This window comes from Salvelinus sp. IW2-2015, linkage group LG20 (genome assembly GCF_002910315.2).
Source record: "Salvelinus sp. IW2-2015 linkage group LG20, ASM291031v2, whole genome shotgun sequence".
In the NCBI taxonomy this organism is placed as follows: domain Eukaryota; kingdom Metazoa; phylum Chordata; class Actinopteri; order Salmoniformes; family Salmonidae; genus Salvelinus; species Salvelinus sp. IW2-2015.
Window position 1 is genome coordinate 73,988,166 of NC_036860.1, and position 21,392 is coordinate 74,009,557.

The following is a 21,392-nucleotide window of genomic DNA, read 5'->3' on the forward strand; positions in this document are numbered from 1 at the left end:
CCTCGTGATAAAGACCTCACTAGATGGTCTCTGCGGTGCCCGATATCCTCAGATTGAAATGAACATACTGTAGTGTGCAGCACGTCTTCTCTCTGGCTGTTTCAGAACTTTGTGACACAGAGTATGATGCAAACATAGCAACAAAGAATCTGGCAGTATTATCGCCACAAGTTATTCTAAAGAAGAACAAGAGAAAACGGATGWGCAAGAACCCGCAGACARTTTCAGMTCAGTGTTTCTCCACAGTCGGCGCCCCGTGCCTTTCCATTTTAAATCCCTTCCCAAATCCCAGTAAGAACATTAATTGAGACCAGATTTCAGGAGGATAAAGGTGCCACGTCTGCATGGATGAGACTAAATGAGTTCTGAATATGAAGAGGGGACTGAGTAATATTCACACATAAATAATGAACACAGTTGAATCTCAGAGTGCTCTAAAATGTAGCCCTCACACATGAATTATGCATATGGTTTGGTGCTTGGCTGATCCATTTGAGATTTTATGTACTGGTGTTTGTAACAGTGAAAAGCTAAACATCTGTATTCTGTTTGTCTAGTAAGAATTCAATATTACATTTCCCTATTGATGGTGRAGATTGAAATTTGCTCTGCTCCGTCGAAGCAACTTAACATCAAAGTATTGTCATGAGTTGCTTGTATGTACTTGGTTAAAAATAGTATAACTAGCTTTTCAAGTCGTTTGAACGTTGCATTGGTGACACTATAGGAAAAAAAAGGTGCTGCCTGGAACCAAAAAGGGTTCTTCGGTTCTCCCCGTAGAAGTTTTTTTCTATGAGTGTAGCTCTGCAAACATTTCCCTCAACTCTTTGATAGAAGGACACTGCAATGAGTCAATGTCTTTATGTGTGCCAGCAGTTGAAATAAGCACCATATGAAGACCATGATGCCCTCCTCGCCTCCTCGTTGCAGGGGTGTTTTGATCATGGCCTCTAGCAAATCACCTGTTAGTACTGGGATCAATGGTCTGTGTCAACCCATTTCACAGACAAGTGCTTCTGTCTGGGGGAGGAGTCAGTGACACAAACAGCTGTGATTTACATAGACAATAGGGTGAGCTTTACGGAGCACTATGGGTCACTCACCTAGTATCCTATCCATTTAAAAGCTTTTACCAGAGACAAGTCTACCATAGTCTAGGCACTTGTTGGATTTTGTTCAATAATGCTTCCTTCATCTCCTATTGATACGTGATCAATACAAGACTTAATCAGTGCGTACCGAACAGTGTGTTACACTTATGTGTTACACCTTTCTATGGTTGAGCTGAAACTCCTATTAGACTCATCTGAAGCCACTGTCTGAGTCCAACTGAAAAGAAGCAGATACTGTCATCACTAAAGGATGCAGAAAAGAAACAGAGACTGCCCTTTAAATTGCGTTCAGCTAATTACTAAGGAATCCGTTGACAGTAACTAATAGTCGTCACTGGCCTTACTAATGAGAGGGCAAAGTTTGGTTTATTGGGACAGGGAGAGATTCAGCACATTCAGTGTCATTATCAGAATAATTTCCGGTCTGGAAGCCTGAGGAGAACCTGTGATAGATGGCCTCATTGAGGGCCAGCTCTCATTCCTCAGCCATTTTGTTTGGATTCAATTTGGTTGGGGGCTCAAAATAGATAACGCTCTGGTTAGGTGCTCGCTGTTTGCATGCATTTCACAGGGTGTCAGTGAACCACATGCTGTAAAGAATATGTGGAAATGCAATCTTAAAGAGGGGGCAGGAAATGAAAAGGCGTTGAAAACCTCATCACACCCATCNGAGTCAGTGACACAAACAGCTGTGATTTACATAGACAATAGGGTGAGCTTTACGGAGCACTATGGGTCACTCACCTAGTATCCTATCCATTTAAAAGCTTTTACCAGAGACAAGTCTACCATAGTCTAGGCACTTGTTGGATTTTGTTCAATAATGCTTCCTTCATCTCCTATTGATACGTGATCAATACAAGACTTAATCAGTGCGTACCGAACAGTGTGTTACACTTATGTGTTACACCTTTCTATGGTTGAGCTGAAACTCCTATTAGACTCATCTGAAGCCACTGTCTGAGTCCAACTGAAAAGAAGCAGATACTGTCATCACTAAAGGATGCAGAAAAGAAACAGAGACTGCCCTTTAAATTGCGTTCAGCTAATTACTAAGGAATCCGTTGACAGTAACTAATAGTCGTCACTGGCCTTACTAATGAGAGGGCAAAGTTTGGTTTATTGGGACAGGGAGAGATTCAGCACATTCAGTGTCATTATCAGAATAATTTCCGGTCTGGAAGCCTGAGGAGAACCTGTGATAGATGGCCTCATTGAGGGCCAGCTCTCATTCCTCAGCCATTTTGTTTGGATTCAATTTGGTTGGGGGCTCAAAATAGATAACGCTCTGGTTAGGTGCTCGCTGTTTGCATGCATTTCACAGGGTGTCAGTGAACCACATGCTGTAAAGAATATGTGGAAATGCAATCTTAAAGAGGGGGCAGGAAATGAAAAGGCGTTGAAAACCTCATCACACCCATCRATCTACTCTCATTGCATTTGAGGTTTGCAGAAAAATGCCTGGATTATGTTCGACAGKATAGTTTTCAAAGACAAAGGTCTGGTTCCTGCTGTTGAAATCCTGACCTATACAGTCAACTTYCAAAATGTTGTCTGGCAAGAAATACCAAAATATATAAATATTTGCCACCTGTTCTATGCTGATACTTAAACAAAATGTTTTAATGTTAAACTCTGATATTGTGAAAAGGTTTGTTAGCATTTTCTTCCCATTTAATTCCATCAAAATTAAATATGCAATATCTCTCACTCTAAAATGCCCCCATTTTCAGCTATGTTGTTTCCCTTGCCCTGTACCATTTGACTGACAGTCACCTATGTCTCAAAATGATGTTTTCCCCCACTAATGAACAGCTCTGTCCCTAAAATGCTGGTCCATCTTAAACGGTAACCATGACACGGGGTGTGAATGTAATGTAAATTAGCAAAACATTCAACTCAGAGAAGATGGTACAGTATTTTTGCAGCGTCTACAGTATGTTATTGGTTCTGTGTCTTCCACTGTAAACCACAGTCCATCCACCAGGAGAAGGCCTGTGCTGATAGTTAAACATATAGCATTCCATACCTGATCGCTATTGAAAAAATTAATGCAAATAAATGTGTTACCTATAAGTATCATAAACTTCCAAAAGTCCATGATAGTCTCCTACCTTTTAAGAACTCAATGATGCTGGCGCCTCAGCAGAAAACCACTTATGGTAGGTGCTCCAATTAAAACTAGAGTTTAATATCAAATGTGTGGGTGGGACAGAGAAGATGTATGGAGGGGCTCTTTATGACATCTAATAACATTTTTATAGTCAAATCCTCCTCAGCTGTCTGGCAGAGACACAACCAGCACTAGAAAAACGACCCACAATTTGAAAGATGACACTTTACGATGAATTATGCCATGTGCCGTTTTTAGTATCATTCTGCATTCTTCAAATATAGTGTTTGACAATACCTCCGTCATTGTACACAAACCATCAAGAACTGAGCAAGAAATGCCACTAGGAAAGCTTATTAATTACCATTAMTAATAATACAGGTAAGAATATTGAAAATGTACATTATACACTGTCAGACCACATAACAGTCAGAGTTATTCATAACATTTTTATTTCCTCATAAAGTTACAGCCTTTGGACATCCAACACAGATAAATAATTCAACATATTCAAATCGAYTAAATACCTAATATCAGACCGACAAAACCCTTCAGAATAAAATCCATGTTGGAAGTCTTTTTGAGGAGATCAAAACAGAMCAGCTTGAGATTGCGTTAATGAAAACATACTATATCTTGCCACAGTAGCATGTCTAGCCTTCTGTAGAAGTTAGTTATATAGTCTCTGCTACCTCTCAGAGAGTTCACAGCCCCTTTCTAAGCTCCTGTGTCTCAGCTCTATGTGCACAGGATATGAATAATGTGACGTTGGAGTCTTGGCTGGTTGGCATCTTTTTCCCCTGTGCTTGCAAAAACGCTGTGCTCGGACTTTGGACCCTGCTCCTCAGTGTGAACAAATTGGAGAGGATCAGACCTGGTCCCTGTACTGAGGATCCTGCTGAACACTGCCAGCATAAACTGTCTATGAGACAATTACTCATTTCCAGGAAGCACTCCCACTGAGACACTCAGCGGATCACCAAAAGGGTGACATTTCTAAGCCCATGTTCCTCCTTTTGTGAGAGACTTAGGAAATCGATAGATGAAAATTGTTTTGATTTGAACAACACGGGCAAAATGTCAGCAACAATTAGCTGAGTCAGTGGCTGGCAGGCAGGGAAATGGCCTGCTGTTCAATGGCCTTTAGCTGGGTTCTGGCTTGTCTATTATTCTGTTTCTAAGATATTTATAAAAAAAAACAAATAAATAAAAACCCCAGACAGGTGCAGTGAAATGTGTTGTTTTATAGGGTCAGCCATAGTAGTACAGCACCCCTGGAGTAAATTAGGGTTAAGTACCTTGCTCAAGGGCACAGACCGATTTTTCACCTTGTCGGCTCTGGAATCAAACCAGCATCTTTTCGGTTACTGGCCCAATGCTCTAACCGCTAGGCTACCTGCCACCCAAATGATGTGTATACAGTACACGGAAGTCTGCACAAAGTCATAGTTTAATGTTTTACTGTTGTTGGCTGAGTTTGACAAGTAGATTGTTCATAATTCCATGAAAAAGTCCAGGTAAATGTATACGTAGCACTGCCTAGYGGTGAAGAAATCAAATAGGTTCATATGAAAACACATTSTTCAGCGTCAGCTTCASATAGGGCTCTTACTCAAATGTATCTACAATTGTGCTGCATATGTCATATATTCTCCAGCACATAATGTCACGTTTTCCACTCTAGGYAGCACCCTTAGTGTGGGTGGAGTCATTTTCTCTTTCAGACTCCAAGTGACGCATGCAGTCAAGTCTGTTATCTCATTATGGCTGAATGATAGCATGAAACCACATTAAAAGAAATGAACAGATGTGTTATGGACAGTAAAGTAAAGAGCGAGGAGGACAGCTCAGCTCGATGCAAAAGGTAACAGAAAGGGCAGCCAGCAGTTTGGTGGAGTGGTTTGCTTAAATATGTAAAATCCTCCTGCTGTGCTGCATACTGTACAGTATCATGGCGGTGGAATACAGTAGTTTATCCCTGTTCAACAACAACAAACTACATCAGACTTCAATAAAACACAAGCTGGCTAATMATTTTTTCTTCAACTTGGATGGCACATTTATTTATTTACTATATATACGGGTGAGGGATATTGTGTCATTGCATTACAGTTGTCAGTGCAACTGCAGTTTCTCCCATAGGGTATAAAGAAACACATTCAAAGTTATCTCCCAATGCGGAAAAGCACTAGAACATGTATGTATCTCAACGTTCATTGTAACTGTGTGACAATCTCTCATTAACAGTATTCATCAGGTAAAAAATTACAACAATAACATGTAAAATGTCATACATAATCTATACTGGATAACAGTATTAAGTTCCCTACATGCACTGCATTGAGACATCTGTCCTTTTTACATCATTGGGGTACAGGAGTTAGAGCTCAGAGCAGCATACAGTAGAGAACAGTTGCCATTTTCAGCACCATGGACAGAACAATGCACAGCACAATGGGCAGTATTAGAACTGTGAACCATTTTCAGCACCATGGACAACACTATGCAGATTATTATAACCGTGAACCATTTTCAGCACCATGGACAGCATCCAAAGTAATACTGTGGGGAAAAYGTCTTCCTTCAAATGATTGATTATCAAGACTGATAGGACATTAACCATCAGCCACCAATCCTTACTACTCCCTCAGAATCTGATGAGTAGACCTAATTTATTTGAAATAGGAGAATTTAGAACCTCCCCCATGCTAGGACACGAGTTTGAGCGTTTTATCCATGTGTATACAGAGACCTACAGTGCCTACTTTTCCAAATTAGACATTGAGACTCATTATGAAATAAAAAAGCTAACTGTTAGGCAAGGAATACAGCCAGAGAAGACATACTTTTAAAATTCCCTTTGCACTGTCCCGTGGATTCTTTCAATATTAACAATTCTGCTAGATGGAGGTTGAGCTATGAGGACATGAGTCCAGAACCCAGCCTCAATACAACAGCCCTCCGCCATTCTAAGAGTGATGAACCTACATGAYCAGTACAAACTGAGCAGTACACAGTTGGGTAATACTGTAGAGCTCCCTCAGACATGACTGTAAAGCATTTGCACTTTGAAGCCCCAGGGTTCTCTCTAGCTGGGCTGGAAAGGTTAATGAACCCCCCTACGCCTCGCTGTATCAATGTCATATTACTGGGGACTGTGGCCCCAGTTGATCGGTGGTCCCAAATCACATTTCACTAATAGCAGGTTCAGCCCCATGGCAGAGCCACAGAGTGAAACAGAGAAACAGACTCCCTGGTGCCTCGCTAATTTGGAAAATCTAGTGTTTCACTACTCCAACGTTCCCTCTCTGCTCTGTGAGACTGGGAGAGCATCCACATTAGCTGAGTAAACTGGTTAAAATATGCTCAAATCATGTAATGATGTATTGTGAGCCATTACGTTTGCTGTTTGGTTTTCAAGTAATGATACTAAAATGACTGAAATAAAAAGCTGTGATGGAATTGTGGAATAACAAACATGTGTGTGTTTGTAATCATGTGTGTGGATAAATATTTTGATTCTTATACTTACTTACAAGCCCTTAACCAACAACGCAGTTTTAAGAACACTTATTTTTCATAAAACTGCATTGTTGGTTAAGGGCTTGTAAGTAAGCATTTCACTGTTGTATTCGGCRCATGTGACAAATAAAATGTGATTTGATTTGATTTGATGTTGCCTGGTGGGTAGACTGTATGGCTTTACTGGATAACATCTGCTCAATGGTTGTGCTTAGGTATGACACAAAGCAACATGTTTATCTCCTTGGCTACAGTGCAGGGCCCCAGAACACCCATCAGAGCGCATAGAATCATGGAGATTTCACCTGTTCAAATCTAAGCCTTTTATGACTCAGACAAGGAATATCCAGTCATGTCTCTCAGTTTAGAATGTCCGTGAAAGCAGAGATCTGTGCAACAGCTTGGAGATTCAAGATTAGAGATAATCTTTGTTGTGTACTTTCATGATTGAAAGGGAGCAATTCATGGACTGCCATTGTGCAATTCAAAGTTATTTTCTAAATAAAAATGCTTGTTGTCCTATGAATTCCAATTGGCTACGAGAACACACATTCATGTGAGTTATGTGGAAATGTTCACACACAGGTATCCACATTGACTATGCTTCACCTGCCAACTATATATGCTGTATGTCTCTATAAAATAGGCTACCAGGAGTATTCCTTTAAAAAGTTAAATGCATGGAGAATATGATCATATGAAGAGTGACGTCAGACTGCATCTTTATATATTCATCATCTGTCCCTGACTGCCGCAACCACATTCTTGAGAACTTTGAGAAAGCAGCCAAACATGAGCTGAACATCGCAGATCTCGTGAAGGCGAGGCTGAGGCTTCGCATGGATTAGAGTCAATGGCAGATTACATCGTGCCTTTTGGAAGAGAAGCAGATTTATGGATTTCGGCAGGTTTCCAAAGTCACTCATCATTATCCAACGGACGGCATATTTTACCCAGACCAACGGATTGAGGAAAACGAAGAATGGGATTGAGGATAACGACTCCGTGGGGGTTTAAGTGTTTCGACAAAATATTATGCAATTAGTTAATATTCCTGATGCAATCATCCTACCACTCAAACTATATGAACTAATTTAGGCGGAATMATTTTCCTTTTTCCAAGAAAATAGCTGAAATCAATTTACTCCAAAGTTATCCAACAATTGTTTAATTGGAAACGATGCCAATTGTGCACATGTAATTTCTTGGAGGAACATTTACCTGGTTTTCTGTCGYATTGGGATGTTGGCAGAGGCAGAGTCCGGTTCCACAGGGAGACACCGCAGTCCAGGCGCAGCACAGAAGAAAAACATGCAGTCCCTTGACCCATGGAGATATGGCATATAGGTTAATCTCAAACCGAATCGTGCCATCTTCAAATAGGTTGAGCAAACGATTTATTTTTATATTCACCATTTCATTGTCCTTCACATATTTATGCTACAGCATACTGTTTTGTTGTGGTACAATCATGCCAACCCAGAGTTATGAGGAAAAAAGGTGCCTCCATCACAAGAAMGTAGGAAGCAAAAAACTTCTGCAAAAAGATTGCACCGCGGACAGGAGGACTGCTCTGGATGAGACTTTAAACGTGGCACTCACTCACCAAGGATCAAGTCATGCTCGCAACCAAAGTAGAAATTCTGCCTTGCCCATCACTCACAAACGGAGTATTGCCCAATCCGAATATAATATTACTGTTGCACAGAAATATGGAAACAAAAAGTTACCTAACGCACTAATCGTCGGGGTGAAGAAGGGCGGCACCAGGGCCGTGCTGGAGTTCATTCGAATTCATCCAGATGTGCGCGCGCTTGGAACAGAGCCCCACTTTTTCGATAGAAACTATGACAGAGGATTGGACTGGTACAGGTACGAAATGTCACGTTGATTTAAATATATAATAAACTAATTTGTCTGTTTATGATATATTTCATTTTCAATATGTTATTTTTTGAACAAGTGCATGGCCCATACAAAGGAATTTGTCACAATAAAACAGTAGGCATAGGCTAAGTAGGCTTATGACTTCTTACAACCTAATGTATGTAGGCCTGCCTATGAGATAATATAGATATGCTTGGGTGTATTGCATCTGTATCCATTCTATTCTAACGCGTATCTCTGACATTATTAGTCAGCTTTAAAAGTGTGTACCAGGGTGTATACTTGAATGTTCCACGATTGTGTTCATGAAAGTCCATAACGTTTTTCATGATCATTAGGCTAATCATGTACCTTGTGGGATGGAATAAGTGTGCAGTATATTCCCTCCTCTCTACCTACCACTCTTGTTTTTTTTGTTGATAATGTTGTTGATAATTGTTGATAATGATCACTTAGAGATCCTTTTTCATAACACAATACAGCAGAGAACACTCATAGATATACTGAGTATAACAAACATTAGGGACACCTTCCTGATATTGAGTTGCAGACTCAGTTCATCGGGGCATGGACTCTACAAGGTGTCGAAAGCGGTCCACAGAGATGTTGGCCCATGTTGACTCCAATGCTTCCCACAGTTGTGTCAAGTTGGCTGGATGTCCTTTGGGTGGTGGACAATTTTTGTTACACACGGGAAACTGTTGAGTGTGAAAAACCCAGCAGCGTTGCTGTTCTTGACACAAACCGGTGCACCTGGCACCTGGTACCCCGTTCAAAGGCACTTAAATATTTTGTCTTGCCCATTCACCCTCTGAATGGCACACGTACACAATCCATGTCTCAATTGTCTCAAGGCTTAAATGTCCTTCTTTAATTAACCGTTCTCCTCCCCTTCATCTACAGTAATTGAAGTGGATTTAAAAAGTGATATCAATAAGGGATTATTGCTTTCACCTGGATTCACCTGGTCAGTCTATTTCATGGAAAGTGCAGGTATTATTAATGTTTTGTATTCTCAGTGTAGATACACTAAATGACCGAACATTATGTGGACACCTGCTCGTTGAACATCTCATTCAAAATGATGGGCATCAATATGGAGTTGGTCCCCCCATTGCTGCTATAACAACCTCCACTCTTCTGGTAAGACTTTCCACTAGATGTTGGAACATTGTTGCGGGGACTTGCTTCCATTCAGCCACAAGAGCATTTGTGAGGTTGGGTCGCAGTCGCCGTTCCAATTCATCCTTAAGGTGTTCGATGGGGTTGAGGTCAGGGCTCTGTGAAGGCCAGTCAAGTTCTTCCACACTGATCTCGACAAACCTTTTCTGTATGAACCTCGCTTTGTGCATGGGGGCATTGTCATGCTGAAACAGGAAAAGTTTTTCCTCAAACTGTTGCCACAAAGTTGGAAGCACAGAAGCGTCTAGAATGCCATTGTATGCTGTAGTGTTAAGTTTTCCCTTCATGGAACTAAGCGGCCTAGCCCGAACCATGAAAAACAGCCCCAGACCATCATTCCTCCTCCACCAAACTTTACAGTTGGCACTGTGCATTGGGGCAGGTAGCGTTCTCCTGCCATCTGCCAAACCCAGATTTGTCCATCGGGCTGCCAGTTGGTGAAGCGTGATTCATCACTCCAGAGAACCCGTTTCCACTGCTCCACGGTGGCGAGCTTCACACTACTCCAGCCGACGCTTGGCATTGCGCATGGTGATCTTAGGCTTGTGTGTAGCTGCTCATCCATGGAAACCCATTTCATGAAGCTCCTGACGAACAGTTATTGTGCTGACGTTGCTTCCAGAGGCCGTTTGGAACACGGTAGTGAGGGCTGCAACCGAACACAGATGATTTCTACTCGCTACTCGCCTCGCGCTTCAGCACTCGGTGGTTCTGTTCTGTAAGCTTGTGTGGCCTACCACTTTGCAGCTGAGCCGTTGTTGCTCCTAGACGTTTCCACTTCACAATAACAGCAGTTGACCGGGGCAGCTGTAGCAACGCAGAAATTTGACTAACTGACTTGTTGAAAGTCAATGAGCTCTTCAGTATGGACATTCTACTGCCGATGTTTGTCTATGGAGATTGCATGGCTGTGTGCTCAATTTTATATACCTGTCAGCAACGGTGTGACTGAAATAGTCAAATCCACTCATTTGAAGGGGGGCCACATACTATATAGTGTAGTTTGTGAGATAATTGATCTAAAGCTTTGATTTCTCAAGGTGTACAAATATTTCGGAATATCAGATTAAAAGAAACACTCCGACCGAAAGCAATTGGAATCATAAGCATTACAAGTAAATCATGCCCCAAATCCAGGATGAAGTTACTTTGACTTGATACCCAGGTTGAAATGCCACAGTATAGCTGCAGTGTCGAATTTCAGTAAGTAAACATGCAGATCAACGGTAATAGATATTTTCAGGGGCAGACTTTTAAGAAACCCTCTCCAGCAGAAACATGGCTAATATTGATTAGTGACCTCGGATAAGGTAGGACTCCTCCTGCCTTCCCTCTGACGGGATGCCCCTCCAGTGTACTGTACGTCGATGAGACGGGACACTGGCGCTGTCTCTCACCCATGGGTCAGATCTTGGATAAAGAAGTCCATAGGAGAGTAATAGCCTTTTCTCATTATTGTACCTACCCAAACAGTACCGTGCTGGCTTTTATATTTTCCTTTTACATGATCCTTTCCAGCATGGCCAGATCCAGTAAATCTCAGCTCAGCTTGGCTCAGTTGTGTGACTCTATCTGCTCTCATCCCTTGGCAGCCGTAAGACCATTGCTGAAGTTGGTACCTGCATGACTAAAAGCAGGCATTACACAGGTGTTACATTCTCGTCTCTGACAGAACATGGTGCCTGTTGAGTGAAACCGAGCAGGGAACTCATGGATCGCATCTACACTTAGCTGAGAGAGAAAACCTACTGAAACAAAGAATGTGCCATTAGAAAGTGTTCTGTTCTGTTGGAGGTTCTGTCAGACAGGCCACTCTAGTGAAATCACCCAGCAGCTCTCCCTAAGCCCAGATGGTTGTGGTTTGTGCTCACTGTCCCATCGCAGTGTGAAGCCATTTATACCTGCTGTGTTTAAGTCAATTGAGTCAGACTCGCCCATGGGGAGCAACTTAAATCAATAAAAGGGACTTGGAGGCATTCAGTTCAGGGCTGAGGACTCGACGTAGCAGTATTTTTTCACGCACTTGAATAGGCCTATAATATAACTGCAATAATGCTAATATTAGACTAATAGAACAGTGGGAAGTTTGTGTGCAGTAGGCTTGTGCCAATATAGTGCCAATATTAGCAGATACTGTATTCATATAATTAGTTTCACGTTAATTATTAATTACACACTCACACTTACGTATCCACCCCCATGCATGCATGCACACACACACACACACACACACAGGCTCTAAATTCATCAGTACTATTTGGGGACTGATTAATTAAAATGCCACAGAAGCCAGGACCTCGCAACAGTGTCTCTAATCCCCTCTGAAAGCAATTTTAGTTTAGCCACTGACGTCTTGCAATAAGAGCCACATAAATGCCGCCAGTAATGAGACAGATAAATTGGCTGATTAACGTCAGAAGTTCCATACAAATCACCTTTAATAATGTGCTTTAGAGAGTCTTATTTTTCATTTTATTTCAGTCCAAGACATGAGACACCATCCATTTAAATGTAATGGGTGTTTGCTGTATTAGTTCACCTCAGTCATGGTGGCTGAAACTTTATGCAGACGAGAACTAATACGACCTGGTCTCAGCCTTAAATAATACGATTGTCACCATCGTCTAATGAGGCACTGTGATAGACTGTCCTCTATTTTTAATCTTTTTAATTGAGCATTACTTGCATAATCCAACTATTTTCACCCCATTGTAAGTGACAGACCTGTGCGACGACAGTGAAATGGTGCAGTGTTCATTACTTGATCTCCAGAATAGAATAAGACCCATTTGGCCTCATTTAGATTGGATGTGAGTGTCTCTCCATCCCTGTGACTTTATAAGGGGCAGCTGAATCATACATTATACTGCAACCAATTCCGCAACACTTCGGGGACGCGTTTTTCCATTTTCGCACACGATCAAAAAAATCGAACAAATCCGCATCACTACACACCATCACCATCACAACTTAAAAGGGCATCTCAGCTCTACTGATTTTACAGGAGTCAGACGCACATCAAATAGATTCCCTGAGAAGTCTTCAAATTGTGCAAGAGGCCTCGTAGAATCTGCTTCAGCCAAGAGTATTCTCCAGGTCCACCATTAATTGGCTCAGGGAGGATACTGAGCCCCGGAACTCTAGCGTCAGAAAGGTTGACGAGGACAGAAAGTTGTCTGCTGCTCATTTAACGGAGGGAAGTGCACATTCCACTGGCCCAGGCATCTCTCTCCACTAGTAATGAGGAGTCTTAATCCCGATATAGCTCAGAAACATGTAGCAGTTAACATTAATTACAAAAACAACTCCTCTCGGGAATATCCCCCAAAGACACCATGGCACAGTGAGGTTTTGGTATTAGGATTTTGTATTGAATAAGTCATTAGCTGGAGTTGCCAGCAGCAAGAGACAGAGGTAGTGGTGTTGTGAGTTTCCTACTCAGAGACAGGGATAGAGCCTTTACCAACTGTAGGTAACCCAGCTGTACATATATATCATTAAGAGCTGTTGAGAACGGTACGCCACCCTGGAGGCAAGGCCACAAAATGACACTATTCTGAGAGACAGAATCTAACATGGCCAACACCAAGCCTATAAATGTGTCATGTGATTAAATAAATGTGCAGTTTTGACTGTAGTAAATTGAGTTTGATTAAATGGGGATATGCACAACTCTGTTCAAACTGTTTTTCCTGGAGTCTAGTCTAGTTAGTACAATACATAGTATACATGCATCAAACTATTTCCGGGATGATCATGGCGCCGAAGGAGTTGGCCGCCGTTTTACGATCCCATAACCAATTGTACTATTGTGTATGTTTTTTTGCGTTATTTGTAACTCATTTTGTACATAATGTTTCTGCCACCGTGTCTTATGACCGAAAAGAGCATCTTGATATCAGGGCAGCGATTACTCACTCCGTACTGGAGGAATTCATCTTCTTCAACGAGTTGGACAGGAAGGATTTACTCCAGACACCCGACAAGGCCCTCATCCCTGTCATTCGCAGGAGGAAAAGACGGAGATCTCGTGGACGACGGTCCGGGTGCCTTGTAAGGATCCGTCACGGATGTGGCAGGGCTTGCAAACTATTACAGACTACAAAGGGAAGCACAGCCACGAGCTGCCCAGTGACACAGACCTACCAGATTAGCTAAATTACTTATATGCTCGCTTCGAGGCAAGTAACACTGAAATATGCATGAGAGCACCAGCTGTTCCGGAAGACTGTGTGATAACGTTCTCCGTAGCCGATGTGAGTAAGACCTTTAAACAGATCAACATTCACAAGACCGCAGGGCCAGACGGATTACCAGGACATGTACTCCGAGCATGCGCTGATCAACTGGCAAGTGTCTTCACTGACAGTCTGTAATACCAACATCTTTCAAGCAGACCACCATAGTTCCTGTGCCCACGAACACTAAGGTAACCTACCTAAATGACTACTGACCTGTAGCACTCACATCTGTAGCCATGAAGTGCTTTGAACGGCTGGTAATGGCTCACATCAACACCATTATCCCAGAAACCCTAGACCCACCCTAATTTGCATACTGCCCCAACAGATCCACAGATGATGCAATCTCTAATGCACTCAACACTGCCCTTTCTCACCTGGACAAAAGGAACTCCGGTGTGAGAATGCTATTCATTGACTACAGACTTCAACACCATAGTGCCCTCAAAGCTCATCACTAAGCTATGGACCCTGGGACTAAACACCTCCCTCTGCAACTGGATCCTGGACTTTCTGATTGGCCGCCTCCAGGTGGTAAGGGTAGGAAACAACACATCCACCAACACGGGGACCCCTCAGGGGATTGTACTCAGTCCCCTTCTGTTCTCAATGTTCCCTCATGACTGCATTTCCAGGCACGACTCCAACACCATCATCAATTTTCCCGTTGACACAACAGTGGTAGACCTGATCACCGACAACGATGAGACAGCCTATAGGGAGGAGGTCAGAGACCTGGTCGTGTGGTGCCAGGACAACAACCTCTCCCTCAACGTGATCAAGACAAAGGAGATGACTGTGGACTACAGGAAAAGGAGGACCCGAGCACGCCCTCATTCTCATCGACGGGGCTGTAGTGGAACAGGTTGAGAGCTTCAAGTTCCTTGGTGTCCACATCATCAACAAACTATCATGGTCTAAACACACTAAGACAGTCGTAAAGAGGGCACGACAAAGAAAAGTCCCCCTCAGGAGACTGAAAAGATTTGGCATGGGTCCTCAGATCCTCAAAAGGTTCTACAGCTGCACCATCGAGAGCATCCTGACTGGTTGCCTCACTGCCTGGTACGGCAACTGCTCGGCCTCCGACCACAAGGCACTACAGAGGGTAGTGTGTACGGTCCAGTACATCACTGGAGCCAAGCTTCCTGCCACCCAGAACCTCTATATCAGGCGGTGTCAGAGGAAGGCCCTAAAAATTGTCAAAGACTCCAGCCACCCTAGTCATAGACTGTTCTCTCTGCTACCTCACGACAAGCGGTACCGGAGCGCCAAGTCYAGGTCCAAAAGGCTCCTTAATGGCTTCTACCCCCAAGCCATAAGACTCCTGAACAGCTTATCAAAGGGCCTCCCAGACCCCTCTTTTACACTGCTGCTACTCTCTGTTCATAATCTATGCATAATCACTTTAACTCTTCCTACATGTACATATGACCTCAATTACCTTGACTAACCGGTGCCCCCGCACATTGACTCTGTACCGGTACCCCCGTATATTGTCTCGCTTGTCATTTTACTGCTGCTGTTTAATTATTTGTTACTTTTATWAAAAAAATGAGATTTTTTACGCATCTATTTTTTACTGAACACTTTTAAAAAATGTTATTAACTTCTTAAAGCATTGTTGGTTAAGGGCTTGTAAGTAAGCATTTCACTATAAGGTCTACACCTGTTGCATGTAACAAATACAATTTGATTTGATTTTGAATTGATTCCTTGCAAGCAATATTCCAATATTTCCTATCTCTAGCATATGCCAGGTGTCTTTAGAACCATTTGTATTTCAAATACAGACTGAATGAATATTTGCATTGTCTCATTATGCGTTGGTAATGTTTTCCGTTACTCGCTGCAGTTCAGCAGAAAGCCTTTTGCAAAGACAGACAGGGGGAAATGTGACAGGAGGAAACACGTTTAAACTGAACAGGATGTGAGGACAGGCTGACATGCACTGAAATAGTTTTGTTTACACTGTGTTTCATTGAAATTGGCAGCTGAGCCGCAGTTAATTAATCTGAAACATTTACACAATTAACTGAAATGCTCATCTGAGGATGTGCAGCTTGCCAGCCATGGATTTCAGGGTCTTCCTGAGAGTGTCTTCATTTTGGGATAGTTGGACACTTTCCCACATCAAAGTCAGACACAGTAACAGCATTTGGTTCGCCTTAATTCAACGCTTTATCGCTTCAGGAGAGCAATTGTCTCTCAACATCCTCAGTGGATTAGAATATTCCAATGTGTTGTCATTTCTGTGAAACACAGTGCACAGCCAACACAACTAAATCAGACATCATTGAGGTCAGACTGATTCTGATTCAGAAATATTTGTTTCCCATACAGACAAATAGGACAGTCCTGATGGAAAAACATAGTTTACTCTGGAAAAGATTGACATGGTGTGTACACAGCAGATTTGCTTTGTTTCAAATTGAATAAGACCTGCTGCTGGTTRTCTTGGCGGTTGACTATAACTGATTTCTTGGTCTAGTTAACCAACCAGCTGACCTGGCTTCAGTATTGCTGGGACATTGCTCGGTAACTCTTAATTGACTTCCATTGAGACCAGCTTCCGTCGCTGCTGACTGGTGATTAATGCTTGGACGTCATCCCAGCAGAAATGGGAGTGAGTGAAATATTAATAAGATCATCTTTTCCAGTGGAGACAGAATGACGCTTTTTCCTTCGTACCAGGCGAGGGGAGTAGACTGTAGTTGGTGATGCGGTTGTATAGCGACTCTGGTTTTATCACAGCAATTGTGCGTTAGAACACRTGTKKWRTTSYAAGCTGTGTAATTGCAATCTGGGTTGTTTGCAACCGTAACACAACATGGTCTGTACAAATTAACCCTCCTTGTGTCATTGAAGATATGACRTAGCCATACCTTAAACATAGACACATACCGTGGTTTGTAGCAATACTCTATAATGATTTAAAAGCTTTCTCACATACTGGTATTACCTGTCCCTGAATCCTATAACCTTAGATAGAGTATTCCCTGCATTGTTGTGAGATGTAATACAAATTAGAAGATGAAAGGCTTCAGAATGAAAGCAATGGATAAGAGTATGACTGTCTATGTGAATGTGAATATAATTCAGGCCCCGGTAATAGAGGTATGTGAGAAAGCTTTGAAATCCACATACAATACTGTATAACACTACACTTCAACAACATGCTCTTAGCATCCACCAAGAAAGCAGTATAGACATGCTCTAAATCCCAGGCTTTTCCCTGCACTGATCTCACTTCATCTTACGTTCTACAGATCATTTGGAAGTGACCATGATAAGCCATGAGACCTTTGTCATAATTTAATCAGGGGTGTTTTCCAAATAACCCCCGCTCGAGCCGAGGCCATCCCAACACCACAGATAATGGACACGTTGAAGTCACCACGCTCCCTGTCCCTGGTTAGTAGACAGTAACTCACAAGCTGTGTGTTGTATAATAGGCAGGGTTCATTATTAGTCTGTGTGATGACAGACACGTTCTGCTCTGCCAGAGATAGGGGCCACTCTCTAAATCTCTCCGTCTGTCTGTCTGTTGCAGGGACGCTGCCTGCTTGTCATGATTGATGGTTTCCAATTTAAATCCCAATCAGATCAGGCCTGGCCTTCGCATTACTGTCCAATCCTCCGACTCATCATAAAGCTGGGTAATTAGTACCATGAGGCCTAGATTAATTCTGTTGAAAACAGTGTGTCACCGCCACAACCTTTCTACAGACAGTGGGTGATAGCTTGAACGTGGAGGACGTGAATACAACACTGAAGAAGGCAAACAAAATCAACAAAGCAGTGGAGGCTGCTGAGGGGAGGACAGCTYACAATAATGTCTGGAACAGAGCAAATGGAATGGCATCAAACCATGTTTGATGTATTTGATACCATTCCACTGATTCCGCTCAAGCCATTACCACGAGCCTGTCCTCACCAATTAAGGTGCCACCAACCTCCTGTGCCACAAAGGTTTAAGATTAAGCAGAATATTCCATGATTGAGTTATTGACTTAGCCACATCAATACCTGACTCTGTACATCTATTGAAAGATGCTATGCTACATTTTAGCTCAACCTTAGAGAGGCCACACATGTTCTGTACATCTATTGAAAGATGCTATGCTACNCTCAACCTTAGAGAGGCCACACATGTTCTGTACATCTATTGAAAGATGCTATGCTACATTTTAGCTCAACCTTAGAGAGGCCACACGTGTTCTGTGCATCTGCCGTCACACACATTCAGTTTCGTCCACATCAAAAGACCTGCTAATGACCATACCAAAGTTATGTATACGCACTACTGTGGTTCACAAGCAAATATTTACTGAGGAGTCTTATAATGCACTCAATTCCCTCTTGATTTGAAACATCAATGAAGTTACACTGGCGAGGTCTGGGTTAATTGATTGTGCTGAAGGAGATGATCCAAAGCTGACCTTTACCTGCTGCTACGGTCTTACATGCCTGATATGGCTGGTGCCTGGGTGTCTGTACAATGTTGACTTGCTCAGTGGAGTCACGTTAGCAGCCAGGGAACTTGGCACATCCTTTGGCACTTTTAATGTTACAGTATGCCAGACATGATTTTTCTCAACACATCTGTCAGGAGGGGGATATTAAATACACACGTGTGTTTTTACCGGTGAGGGGGGAATTGCTATCTCTTTGCAATCTTGTGAGCACTGGGCACATTTACAATGTTGGGATAGATCCTCCACACCTCGATTCATTTTAACAGAGTGATTAAAATGTCACAGCCAAGCCTGTAACGCATCCTGACTCCTCTCAGAGTTTCACCAATAACCTGAACAGGAGACGGCTGTAAATTACTCCAGTCAATTTAGTTCCAGCTCACAGGATCCGGATGATGATCAGAGCAGGGAGCCCATCCATCTCTCTACAACTTTGATTCATGACACAAAATGCCAGTTACTGCCAGCTTTATAGATATGTGTGTGTGTGTGTGTGTGTGTGTGTGTGTGTGTGTGTGTGTGTGGGTGTACTGTATGTGTCAAAATGTGTGCAATGGCAGTACAGTTCCACACTGTGTGTATACCTTCCAACCATATTCTACATCAATATTAATCTTTTACTAATGGTTAATTCTACAGAGTTATCTGATATGATTTACAATATATCCTCTACCAGCATTCTCCACTGTAACTTAGTCCCAGAGCTCCAAAAAGCTCGTCGGTATTAAGAGCTGGAGTGATCATGGTGACCCTATCCTTTTGAGAGTAGGCCTACCGAGCGACAATGAAGGCTTTCAGAAAGCTACACTACTGAAGGTGCTCGCTGTTCTCTTCAACCACCATAGGGTGTCAGGACAGAATACRCTGCTGCTAAATGGCTTACAACATGTCACAGTAACCTTGGCATATTACAAATACAGCCTCCTCCTGTCCTCTCTTATGCCACAAGCACCTCCACTGAAAAAGGCAGGCATCTAAATACAGGGAGGCCAACGCAATTGAATGTTTTGTAATCATGTGGATCGGCTTTAATTTATAATAATCAATATCTGTAAAACAAATGTTAGTTCAATATAAAAAAAACTACAGAGAACAGCAGATGGACCATTTATTTTATCAATGTAATTTATTAGATCTGAGAGGGTAAATTAATTTCTCAAATACATGACATGGATTAAATCCCAGCTGATTTGAGAATGTATGCACAACGTGTAGGCCTACACTGTGGAAGTGCAGATTATGTTAATGCTAATTCCACCAATGTAATTAAAACCAGGTTAATAAAACAGTGGTAAAGCTTGTCCCTGACAAGTTGTTAACGTTTAATGATAAAGAGAAAGGGGGAATAATCTAAAGAGCAAATGTACATGCGTATCTCATCACTCCAATCATGAACAAATAAAGTTCGATTCAAGCTAGGTTTCTGTTCAACCAAACCCGGGACTCAGCAAACCCAGTAGATAATGTGAGCATGTCATGTTGTTCTTGTGCTCCCCAAAATGCACATGTTCATCTTTAGGCAGTGGATCATTGTTGTCTTGTACTTCTCCAAAAACCATTCATGCACTAAAACTGATACAGTAAATAACAATAGTAACTTTATAGTCTGTGACTGATGATCACTGTGCTTCCGACTTTGTGGCAACAGTTTGGGGAAAGGCCCTTTCCGTTTGCTGCATTGACAATACAGAGAGATGGTGTAGCTGCGAGATAACAATTTGTCGGATGAAGAACTTGACTGTCCTGCTCAGTCTGACCCTGCAACCCCATCGAACACCGTTTGGGATGAATTGGTATACCGACTGCGAGCCAGGCCTAATCGCCCAACATCAGTCGCCGCGACCTCACAATGCTCTTGTGCTGAAGGAAGCAAGTCCCCCAGCAATGTTCCAACATCTATTGGAAAGCTTCACAGAAGAGTGGAGGCTGTTACTAGCAGCAAAAGGGGGGACAACTCCATATATATGCCTATGATTTTGGAATTGAGATGTTTGGCTTGAAGGTGGTCCACATACTTTGGTCATGTAGTTGTACCTTAACAGTCTGAGAAATATTGATCAGTTTAGCTTGATTTATGAATTCTGTGCTGTTCTGCTGGGTGTCTCAGTTAGCCTTACAGTTTAGGGCCACAGGCAATCATTAATCTTCATGGGAGGAAGGAACAAACAGCAGTAGCACCATCTTCAGAAAATAGCTTTACAGTACGCTAAAAACATGCTACTACTGTATATCTCAGGTGGCTATGTGATGGAGTCCCAACTTAGTTTCATCATCAGCCTTAACTATAGTATAGCATATTCTTCCTCTTTCTTCACACTTCCATCATCATACATGTATTATTGCGTTGATGCATTTTAAGGACCTATATAATCTCACGGAGGAAAGCTACAGACATTCCACCACTGTTGGGTTATATCATTTTCAAACGCTACCCTTTTCGGTTTCACAATTCTCACCACACTGTTAAAAGAAATAGCTGCAATTAGGCATATTACATAACCTTTTAGAAAAATCCACACAACAACACCCAGGATGGTGTTACTGACAGTCTAAAACTTCCCTGTTGCCTGGTGCAGAAGCTGAACGCAGCGTGAACAGATTCTGAAATGGTACTTTTTTGCTGATGAGAGGAGTGTTGGTGCTGTACTAGCTTTAGCGGCCCGTACTTCGTAGCATTTCCCAATGCCACCAAGAGGTGCATTTCTTGTCGATTAGGAATGAAAGAAAATCCATCACCTCCTATAACTTTATTTAATCCACCAAGGTTTCCGACGAGACCAGGACACAAACAGGTTTTGTCAGCTTCCCATAGAGAGCCATAATGGAACATATCATTCATGGGATGCTCTACTTCACA

The 21,392-nt window shown here is 42.3% G+C and overlaps 1 protein-coding gene across 1 annotated transcript in view; it reads left to right on the top strand.

Moving 5' to 3' along the window:
* The first annotated feature begins 7,525 nt into the window (after positions 1-7,525).
* LOC111981488 (heparan sulfate glucosamine 3-O-sulfotransferase 2-like) overlaps positions 7,526-21,392 on the top strand; it is a 17,961-nt gene continuing 4,094 nt past the window's right edge. The window contains exon 1 of the mRNA XM_024012764.2: positions 7,526-8,619. Coding sequence (XP_023868532.1) covers positions 8,084-8,619 — 536 coding nt within the window. The 5' untranslated portion in view covers positions 7,526-8,083. The remainder of the gene's footprint in view (positions 8,620-21,392) is intronic.